Below are 11853 nucleotides of genomic sequence, written 5' to 3'. Positions count from 1 at the left end.
ACATTGGTCAGTGGACTTCAGCGTGTACTGAATTGTTGGTGTATACATATGATATAATATAATGAGATCATTTTCATTGGATCAGATGAAATGTAGAATTAAGTCCACATCCAAGTCCTTTGTAGTATAAATCGGCATTTCAGTTGAGTGTAAATTGTTCTCATGGTTTAGTTGTTGCATACATGTGTAATATAATATAACAACCGTACGACTGTACACAATACAATAGTACAACATGTTTTTTATGTGTGTGTGTCAGAGAGAGCGGGACAGAAAGAGAAAAGGGAGGGTGACAAAAACCCAGAGCTAAACTACTGGACTATCAAACACAGGACACCATGGAGCACAACGCTTTGCATTTGATCCTGGAATATACAAGGCCTGAGGTCGATTGCCTTTTGTCTGAATAGCAGAAACTTAGACTTCATCAAGGAAATCAGGAATACAGACATTGTTGTCCTTCAAGGGATGGTCCGACTGGATGCCTTCTAAACTGCAGAGAGTTGGGGGTGCCATCCCCCAAACTAGCAGGGGTGACACAGGGAGGAGAACTACAAATGTACAGTTAAGATACAAACACACAGGCTTCTTTCTACAAAGCTGGGGTGTGAGATAGGGCTGCACCTTGAGTCCGACCCTATTAAACATATACATGAACCAATTAGCAAGGACATTAAAACAGTCTGCAGCACTCGGCATAACATTACTAGTGTTATGCCGCAGTGTTATGCCGTGTGTCATAGTGTTATAACACTATGACACTGAAATCCAAATGTTTGCTGTTTGCAGATTACCAGGTGCAGATAACCATTATATATTTTAGCGGTCACTATATAACCACCTGATGGAAAGAGACAGCAACACACACTACAAACAGTCCACAACAAGGCACTCAGCCACAGAGAGCTAAATCCAGAGAAGTATCCTCTTAGCCAGCTGGTCCTTGGACTCTGTCCACAACCCAACAACCACCCCAGCAGGCAAAACCAAATTATAAGAAAACAAAAAGACAACTATTTAGCAAATTGGAGAGAATCCACCAAAAGTATGAGTAAATCGGCATGCTCCTTGTCCATAAACAGAGAACACACAGTTGTAGAATACCTGACCACCGTGACTGACCCAAAACAAAGAAAATCCTTGACAATGTACAGACTCAGTGAACAGAGCCCGGTCACAGGCTCTGACCTGGCTCCCAAGAGAAGACATACTGTGCATACACTGCACACAAAACCAACTGGAAACTAAGCGGCACTTCCTAATTTCCAAGAGGAACACACACTTCTCACAGATTACACAGACATGCAAGGACTTTGAAAACACACCACTAAGAAACGGCCATATCTGTAGGGGGAACTTCAATAATGTGCGATCACAGCGGCACAATTTTTGACCTGTTATGAGAGAAGGATCTCAAACTCCACATAAATAGACTCATTCCACTCGACTTAATTCATAATTTACCTTTGGCCTAATTTTTCACCTGCTTTGCCAATGAAAACATTTGTTTCCCATTCCAATAAAGCTATTTTGAACTTGAATTTGAGTGACAGCGGGAAAGAGGTGCTACTACTTTTAGAATAAAGGGTAGGCCATAACATACCATTACTAAAGCTTTGTCTCCCTCTAGCGGTATAAAGTCAGTTCACTGTTAAACTCTTAGAAGTTTGTCTTCAATGACAGACAAGGAGTTGAATACATGTCTGCTTGTCTACTATTAGATTGAAAGATACATTTTTTAATTGTTCTTAAACTTGTAAACCAATCCTCGATAAGCGTGTGAATAAGTACACACACTCACGCACACACACACGCACACACACACACACACACACCACACACGCACGAACAAACACCCATGCACGCACGCCAACGCGCGCGCACACACACGCACACACACACACACACACACACACACACACACACACACACACACACACACATTGTATATATATTTTAACTATGTATTCCTGTCTATAACAGTACCACTGGACTGGAGAATTTGGCGCGGGTAAGCTGAGACCCATCTTTTGGACACATCCCACTTGTGAGTGCGGAAGGCGGCCGGATGCGCCGCCATGCCCGACTAGCAAACGGAATAATTTATTCATCCACGGACCTGCCTGGAGGGAGAACGTGCGAGGAGTTCACTGGAGGAGTGACGGAGCAGGGCACTTTTGTGTCGAGCCAGAGAGAGAGAAGCAGCTCTGAGGCACGGACACATAATACTTCACGGTGTACGGTGTATGCGGCTCTGTTGATAATATACGGTGGTTGGCGTTAGCCACGCTAACGTTAGCTCCGGCGGAAAGTGAACGGTGACAGTCGGAACGACTGGAGGCGTGGGGAGCTGCTGAGGTGGTGAGACACTGTTATTTTGATTTTCGATACAGAATTAATGGCACATGGCAAATCACGTTAGTCGTGACTTAAAATGCAAAATTTGCACTTTGCAGCGAAAAGGCAACATAGATAAGAGGAGCGTTCTGGCGGTTGTAGTCGCTGCATGTTCAACTTGAACCGTAACGTTGAGTGTACGTAGTGGTGAGTCTTCCTCTGGCCCGCTCCTCCTGCTAGTGCAGAGAGTTGCTCAGCGCTAACCCAGTAGCCAGTGAACTGTGTAGCATTATCTTCTCCTTAACTCCAATGCTCAGTCCGGTAAGCCCTTGCATTGCATGTCTGTCGCTGGTGTGTGTATGCATGCATTGCAAGTTTGTGTGAAGACGGCATAGCTTTGTTAATTGATTAGAAAGTCGACCTCGTGATTGACACTTGTGTGTTTTGCTTTCACTTGCAGATTCACAGAGGCTTCCATGTATGCATCAATATTTGGACAATAGTAAACATAGAAATGTCGGTAGATGAGGGGATGAATAATGGCAAGACAGGGTCTGGTTTAACTCCGTCTCTGCAGCTATTGGGATGCACTGCAGCCTGCAACAACATTTCCGTCATGACGGAGGTGAAACTGTCTGCTGACAGAACAGACAGTTCAGACATCACCGCCAACTGTCCCTTAGCTGCCAGCTTGGTCCTTCCAAACCATACGAGTTTGATAGAGATTTGCCCCAACTCTGAGAAGTTGTGTCAGAAACCGGAAGGAGATGAAAACCATATAAATCACAGCAGTTCCCTGCAAACTTCAAAACAACAACAGCAACATCAACAACCCCCACCACCACCACAACAACAGCATCAGCCGCAGCCGAGGTTGTCCAAGCGCAGGAACACGGCCAATTTTGGTTTCAACCACCCAGCGTCGGGAAAGAGACGACGGAGGGCCAACTCCGAGAGCGACTCGGTGCTTCCCTCTAACTTCCTGTTGGGCGGGAACATCTTCGACCCCCTGAACCTCAACAGCCTGCTGGACGAGGAGGTGAACAAGGCTTTGAATGCGGAGACGCCCAAGTCCTCGCCACTTCCCTCCAAGAACCGAGAGCCGGTGGAGATCCTGATCCCGCGGGACATCACCGACCCGCTGAACCTCAACAGCGGCGTTCCCGACGGCAACGTGCTCGTGTCACCGCTCAAGAGTGGCGGGCGGAGGAGGAACCGCAACAGACACCACGGAGGAGGTGGAGGAGGTGGAGGAGGTGGAGTTGGAGGAGGTGGGACGGCGGTACAGCAGCTCCACCTGTCATCAGATTCAGGAAAGGGCTCCGAAGGGAAACCCGCCCCAGGCATGGACGTCGACCCGAGCCCCCCCGCCCCCAGTGAACCCAGTGCAGCCATCGCAGAGGAGGCCCCCAGTGCCGCTAAAGAGCCCACCTCGCACGGCGCCAGGGAGGACGTGCAGGCGTGCGCCCCGGAGCAAGCGCAGAGCACCCGCGATGACACTGTGACGTCGCCTGCTCTGCCGGCCGTGACCAATCAGCACGCCGGCAGGCGGAGACGCCGCCGCAACTCAGGGAAAACGGATCTCCCCGTGACGTCGTGCAGCGCGGTCACCAAACAACACGGGCCCAGACCTCCGGGGACCCAGGGCTTCGGCACGCCAAGGACGGGCCCCAAGACCGGAAATGGGGGGCGGCAGCAGCACCACCAGCCCTACAACCAGCACAAGCCGCAGCCGACTAAGTTCCAGTACGGCAACTACAACAAATACTACGGCTACCGCAACCCCAGCTCCAGCGAGGACCCCCGCCTCCGCGTGCTGCGCCCCGAGTGGTTCCGGGGGAAGGACGTGCTGGACCTGGGCTGCAACGCCGGACACGTGACCCTCTACGTGGCCAAGGCGCTGCGGCCGGCGCGCATTCTGGGCGTGGACATCGACGGCGGGCTGGTGCGCGCGGCGCGCAAGAACATCAGACACTACCTGTCTGACCTGGAGACCCGGCAGGCCCGGGAGGAGGAGGAGGAGGAGGGGAGGAGGAGGAGGAGCCAGGGGGGGGTGAAGGCAGCTGGGGACCAACAGGAGGAGCACATGGAGGTGGGAGGCAAGGGGGAGAATGGAGAGGCGGTGGTGGAAAGAGGAGGAGGAGGAGGGGGAGGTGTCAGCCGTCATGCAGAAGAAGGGGAGGGGAAGAAGGAGGAGGAGCAAGAGTTGGAGGACCGGGGAACCAAGGAGCTCCAAGACGGAAAGGAGGAGCATGAAGGGAAAGAACTGGGGACAAAAGAGGTGCACGAGCAGAGGAAGGAGGAGCAGAGGAAGGAGGAGCAGATGAAGGAGGAGGAGGGAACGAGGGAGGGAACAAAGGGGGGCGCGGACGAGTTACAGAAGGAGGATCTTGAGAGCAGGAGGAGGAGGAGGGAGCTGCAGAGGAGCAGGATGGAGGAGGTGGCGATGGAGAACTGTGATGATCCCGCCGGCGGTCCTGGAGGCTGCCACTTCCCCCTGTCTCTCCGCACCAGGGGTCCCATCGCGGCCCCCCCGCTCACGGAGCAGCCCCCCGTCCAGCCAGGAGTGTTCCCCTCCAACGTCTCCTTCCTCAAGGTAAAGTGTGTGTGTGTGTGTGTGTGTGTGTGTGTGTGTGTGTGTGTGTGTGTGTGTGTGTGTGTGTGTGTGTGTGTGTGTGTGTGTGTGCGCGCGCTTGATAATAACATCCTGGCAGGATGTTGGGTAAGCAAATTTTTAAGACTGAATATCTGTAAACGGTTCTTGTTTATTTAACAAAGCACAAAGCAGGCTGCCTAGTATTGTTAATGTAGCTGTCATGACATAGTCATGTTAACTTGGGGATAATGTTGATAGATTGACTTTTACTTTGAGATAAAAATGTTATATATTATTGAAATAAGTTTCTGTCGGTGTCTGGGATGTTTTTAGAAATTGGATTTCAGTTCATATAATATTGACGACCTATTTTTATTTAACTTTGTTAATAAATTGTTTCTCTTTTTAAATATTCCTAAATATAGGTCTGTGCGTCAATCTAGCCTGTAGTCAAACCAAACAACATCCAGTGTATTAAGGCAGCTCTAAGTTACTAACTTGAGATGACCAGAATATGTCATGCACCAAGTTAAAATTCAAGTTGTTGTGCATGATTGTTATAAACAACATCAGCCTTGCCAATATCAGAACCACAGAGTCGCTCACTAGCTTCCGCGAGAGACTCAAGACTAGGGCTGGAGGATTGATCGAATTCAAACCGACATCCCGATGTAATAGAACGCGATATGCAAATCGCAAAAGCTGTAAATTTGATTTGTTACTGTTAATGACTGGAGATCAGCAAGATTCGTATTTATTTTTCTTTTAAAATTCAATAGTTAAATAAAGATGTTATAATATCCATTTATCTCAACATAAAGGCCTTGCCTAAAGGAAAGAGCAGTTTATATTAGTGGTGCAACGGAGCACGGATTACCCGTGATCCGTACGGATCAACCCTCACGGTTCTGAACGCAAGTGATCCGCGGATCGGCTGACCATGCAAAATCAAAAAAGTTGTTCACGTGATCGGCGCATGTTTAAAGGACAATTCCGGTAATTAGCACATTGAGCCCCCTTTCTGGTGTGTCTAGGATGAGATATGGTGGTTGACACCGAAAAGTTGACTATTGGTCCTGTCTCGGGTATTTGGCTCATTTCAAATAGCCCCTGCCTGCTTCAGAATGGCTAGCTATGGGCATTCACAAACCTGTCCTTAAAACAACCCTAAACATTCGTTTTCAGAAATGTGCAACTCAACGAGTGGTTAGTGGTGTTCGTTGATGTTCCCAATCAAGTATCGTAGGGAAATACAGTTTCTGTCATGTGTTATTGCAGTGTTCGGAACGTTACTTTAGAAAAATAATTAGTTATAGTTACTCACTACTTGTTCCGAAAAGTAACTGAGTTAGTAACTGAATTACTCTGTAATAAAAGTAACTATTTACCAGGGAAAGTAACTATTTGCGTTATTGTAAAAAAAGAAAGTTGCTATTTGTCAAAGAATTTGGATTTTTCTGAGCAGTTTTCACTTGGCCTTAATGTGTTAAATGGTTGAACTGCCCATTCAAGGCCCTGATATACTTCCACCTGAATTTTAATTTGCTTAGTTGCAAAGGCTGTGGAACATCTGCAGAATACTAAAGAAAATGCCAACTTTTCATCGGATTGCTCCGGACTCGCCAATTCTGCTGCTTCATCGAATCTGTTTGGTGTGTGTGTGTGTGTGGCGCATGTGTCCTGGCTTGTGTGTAAAAACACTGGCTCCGATTAGCTACCATGAACATGACTCTGCTTTAGCCAATCATAATTGCTTATCTCGTTGTTAACCCACCCGGTCTCCTCACTAACAGTTTGTGTTTGTTTATTCAATCAATTCATAGTAATGCACCCCATTTAACATACAGTAACGGCTTGAGTTAGATTACCCCGTTGCTGAAAGAATAACGGCGTTACCTAACGCCGTTAAACACTGGTTATTTGGCAATTTGTAAATCCCTTTGGAGTGGAAACCAGACCGGAATCGGACAGGGGGCTGTTTATGTTTGGTTGTAGTCTTTCGCTCGGTTCCCGTATCAACAGTAGGGCTAGAACCGAGCAAAAAGACTACAACCAGCCCCCCTTTCCGTTTCTGGTCAACGAGCAATGAGTCCTCCAACAGAAATCAATGGATTTACAAAATGCCAAATAAAAAACACGACGGAAACTGTATTTCGCTACGATACTTGGGGGATTTATACATTGGAAGGACATCTTGAGTTAAGTTTTTATTTTATGTTGGCAAGTTATTTCTATTTTATTCACTATCCATGTTTAAAAGAAGAAGGAATAATGCCTCAGTTTGCACTTTTATATTGTTTTATATTACAATATTTAATATATACATTGGAAAGTTTTTATTTTATTTGGAAACAAGCTATTTTTTAAAATATTTACTATGCTTAAAGGAAATAGGATTATTACCTAATTTTTCACTTTATTTTGTTTATACACATTTGAAGATTTTATTTAAAGTCACATTTGTCTAGTAATCTTTTTTGTTGTTGTTGATCCGAAAATGATCCGACCCGTGACTTAAAAACCGTGACACGAGCCGAGCCGTGAGTTTTGTGATCCGTTGCACCCCTAGTTTATATGTTGACTGCTTCCAATGTTGTGTGGGTCATACTAAAGAAGGGTTTATAGCTTGTTTAGTGAATAATACAGAACACAAAGAATTTTAAAAGAGCAATTGGATTATTTCCCCAAATCGATCAGCCGTACTTAAGACTCACTTGTTCAGAGATGACCTGGAGTCCGATAGCCTCCCACCTCGTATGTCTATGCGTCCTGGCACTTATAAATAGTACTTAGCATCGTGCAGCATTTTATCCTAGCTTTCATTGCTGTATACGGGTATGGGTTTACCTAGCAATTTTAAGTGCTTGGCACTTGTACAGCGATATATTGTTATTTCTCTTTGTTCATGCTTTGGATAAATGTGTCCACTAAATGTAACTATAAATTAGGTCCAGTTGAAATGTAAACAAAAGATAAACATTTATTTAATGTGTAAGAATCCTCCAGTTAGTTTAAACTTGGACGGATGAATCTATTATGGCCTACTATATAGTCATTTACCTATTATCCACTGCTAATCCCAGTGACATTCAGATGTATTTCATAGAGGAGCAGGTAGGGGTAAGGAAGCCTCCAGGTTAGAGTGCACACACTGGGGATCACACCAAACAGTTCCCCCTCCTCTCATAGCTTTTTGGGTTGTATTTTTTAAATGTGGTCATGTGATGTGTGGTTTCCAGGCCAACTACGTGCTGGAGTGCGACCGGCTGCTGCTCACCCAGCGGCCCGAGTACGACGTCATCCTGTGCCTGAGCGTCACCAAGTGGGTGCACCTGAACTGGGGCGACGAGGGGCTGAAGAGGTTCTTCCAGCGGGCCTACCGACACCTTCGTCCCGGGGGCCTCTTCGTCCTGGAGCCCCAGCCCTGGGACACCTACGTCCGCAGGAATAAGCTCACCGTAAGAGGAAGTGATGTCGTAAGAGGCTGGAGGGAGGGGCAGGGGTTAAGGAGGCGGCTGAATACTGAATGATTCATTCACATTTTTTACATGTTTTCGCCGTCAAATCACTTGAGTTTGTCTCAAAACAAGTACTCAAATCGTTGTTTACCAATTTCTAGTGGGTGGGATATTTTTTCCGACATAAATATGTCGATACTATAACGTGTATATATTGGCATCCTCATTTTTCAAAATGGTCTTTGGTAAAATGATGCCATTGAAAAAATGTTTACCGTTCCGAGTCTATAGCTCAAATTTGAAGTTCCAAAAGGATTTTGTTAGACGTTTGGATGTTTTCTATTGGGTCTTCACAGGAAATCATTAGCAAGAACTACAAGAGCATTCGCCTCAAGCCAGACCAGTTCACCAACTACCTGACCACCGAAGTCGGCTTCGCCAGCTATGAGTTCATCGGAACGCCTAACACTTCGGCGAAGGGTAACTTTTTCAGAAAAATTTCAGAATTTTCCTTCCGATTTGTTTCCAGCTGATGTGTGGGTGTAATATGTTGAGGCGTAGATGCACAGTGCTGATGTGAGTGTGCACAGTGCTGACGTGCGTGTGCATGGTGCTGACGTGCGTGTGCATTGGGCTGACGTTTGGTGTGATCACCAAAACCTCTTTGGGCTCTAGTGCATTCCAACTAAATCTGCCTTTTCCTATGTTTTAGTGACATCACAATTGGGAGGGTCCACCGAGATGTATGATGGATCTAGACTGATCTATCCAGCATACATCTAGGTGGACACTCCCACCTGCCTTCTCCTTCTCCTCACTAACATAGGAGAAGGCAGATTTTTCTTTATGCTTCCTACATTTATTCTAAAGCCGTTCATAATCTAATTCCACCTACAGTACCATCATGCATTTTTTTTATTCTTCTATAGCAGAACACTATTTTGCTTTCAGTACTTTTCAACCGTATTTATCCAATTATATTAACGATAATGTAACAGTTGACATTTTCAAACAAATAGCATTCAGGGCTCTCAAACAAAGTATTTTCAGCCTCTAACCCTCGACCTGGTCAGCTTCCAGAGCTCCTTAACGTTAACATAATCCCCTCCTTGCCCGTTCTCCCAGGTTTCCAGAGACCGATCTACTTGTTTCACAAATGACCGCACTGCCTTGAAGATCCTTGAAGATCATTGAATGTGAGTGAGCGACCCGCCCCTCCCCAACCGACAGACTAGGATTAATTACACCCCGACAGATTCCGGACCCCCGCAGAGCACACAGATGGAGACCAACGCTGGGTGATCATTTTTACACAGATCGAGTACCCTTATCAAGAATAAAAGGTTTCAAACTCTTTACGGAAGGTCGGATCAACTCGGAAGGATCTTCCCTGCTGTGGGGAGTTTTTTAGTAATGACCACCTTAACCCGATTCCGTAATGAGTATTTAAATGTTTTTAGTATATTGTAATTACTCTACACATTTGATGTTTTTGTAAATTAAGTTTTGGCATGGCATTGCTGATGTTTTCTTGTTTTGTTTTGTTTTGTTTGGTGTCATCAGAACAATTCCAGTCTTTCAATCACATTAATTGTACAAATGTACAGAAAAATTATTATTCGTTGTTGATCAAAGCGTATCTTGGGTTCATTAGAGGTGTCGGACGACACAAAGCGAAAGATTTATGTCTGATAGAAGAACACTCCAACATTTTAAATATTTTTGTAATCTGACCCTCTGTCTACTTATTTAGACGAGTTATTCCTGTCGATCGAGTTATTGACAGTTTAAATGCTAAGCAGGGAATGACTATAAAAAATACAAAGGTGGTTTTGAGGTTGTTACTTTATCTAAATTATTTAACAATGTCAGGGTACGTTTATCTGCAATGTTTTTATATTTTCATATGTAAAAAAAAATGTAACGCATAAGTCAATTTGCATAACATGAGTAATTGGGTTATGATGACACCAGAGCAGGGGTTCAGCCAGCCAGCATGGGGGGACTTTTATGATTATTAAACAAGAAAACATCAGCAATGGGCTTTTCCTTTTCTAAAGCAAAGCCATATTTATCCTATATGATATCCCATGAGATCTCAAAGATGTATCAATTACTCTGCAAAAGATCTTCACGAAGACCTATGTCTTTATACAGAGGTGTTAAAGTGTGATCTGTTTTTTGGCTTTTCATGTGTTCAGCCCAACGTTGGAAGTCCAGGTTTAAACTGTCGCACACTGGAAATTCTCCCATGTTTAGCCATGTTGTATCCACCTGCGCTCTTAATTTGCAAATCTCCTCAAATAAACCATTTTTTTATTTTTAGGAAAATCAATCCAAACTCATATTTTGAAAATCCATTGGTACCCATGGTTTTTTGTTCATTTTTGGGTGACTAAAAAAACGTTATGACAGAGTTCAGCGGTCACGAGGGATCCTTTTTGTTTCCTTTTCAAGAAAAGTAATTGATGTAATAAAGTTTTGTTTTATAACTTTTGTTATGCTTTTGAATATGTTGAACTTTTTTTGTCATGTTCATATTCATCTTGTTTTCATGTTTGCTGCCAATGTTGTAGTTCAGAGTTCTTGTACCAAAGCTTATCCAGCTCTGTTAATCAATATATTACATACAATACTAAATGCTACCTGCCCACGCCAGTTTCTTTTTTTGGTTAACTCATTTAACGAAGGGGTTATCTGAAGACACTGAGTCTGCTAAATATTAATTTCAGTCAGATCTCTTTAGAAATAAAAGTAAGCCTACCCTTTCATAGTAATTCTGACCAGTTCGATTTTTCATATATAAATCATATAGACAATTTAGGCTGTTCCTCTGTTAAATAGCAGATTACATTATGTAATTTACAGATTTAAGTATATGATATTTGATCTGTCTACAGGGTTTATCGAACCCCTAGTCAGGGTATGCGCCCAAATTTTAGACAATCCGATTCTCCGATAAATTGAAAGCCCTATTTTTGCCTACAATTTTCATAGCTATTTTTGTTTTATTGCAAGACTAACTGTTTTATTAAGCTCATTTTGATGGCTTCCAAAACTGTTTTCTCATGTTCCTGGTTGGATTATTCAGGAAGGCCAAATGTGAGATGGAGCAGGTGTTTAGTTGAGTGTCATGTAGTCTTCATGGTTGTTTAAAGAGAAAGATAAAATGTACTTTTATTAATCCAAGATGGATTAATTAAGAGGTTCTTTGCACTGATAAGATTGTGGGAATTCATATATTCTTTGTAACTGTAGATGGCATTTATGAATTGACATTTTCTGCGTAACGTGGCAGTTAATTAACCAGACAACATTCTGAATTTTAGAAATCTGACAGCTTGATCACACAGGAAAGGGTCTTATTGGTTAGAATCTAGAACCATAAAATGAAATGGTCTTTGTTTAACTCAGAAATGTCAATACATAAATCCTGTCTACGGCAGTTAACGACTGCGCTTA

The 11853-nt window shown here is 44.1% G+C and overlaps 1 protein-coding gene across 2 annotated transcripts in view; it reads left to right on the top strand.

The window, feature by feature from the left end:
* Positions 1-2129: 2129 nt before the first annotated feature.
* mepcea (methylphosphate capping enzyme a) overlaps positions 2130-11853 on the top strand; it is a 9789-nt gene continuing 65 nt past the window's right edge. The window contains exons 1-5 of one of the 2 annotated variants that reach the window (XM_079738002.1): positions 2130-2358; positions 2798-4933; positions 8173-8391; positions 8748-8871; positions 9517-11853. The exon at positions 9517-11853 is cut by the window's right edge and continues 65 nt beyond it. In XM_079738002.1, the coding sequence (XP_079594128.1) occupies positions 2852-4933; positions 8173-8391; positions 8748-8871; positions 9517-9551 (2460 nt within the window). In that variant the 5' untranslated portion in view covers positions 2130-2358; positions 2798-2851 and the 3' untranslated portion in view covers positions 9552-11853. Of the gene's footprint in view, positions 2362-2797; positions 4934-8172; positions 8392-8747; positions 8872-9516 lie in introns of both variants that reach the window. The other variant, XM_079738001.1, reaches the window with a different exon arrangement.

Source organism: Pollachius pollachius, assembly GCF_949987615.1.
Source record: "Pollachius pollachius genome assembly, chromosome: 6".
Classification (NCBI taxonomy): domain Eukaryota; kingdom Metazoa; phylum Chordata; class Actinopteri; order Gadiformes; family Gadidae; genus Pollachius; species Pollachius pollachius.
Note: the sequence above shows the minus strand (reverse complement) of the source record. Positions and strands in the feature narration are given on the sequence as shown.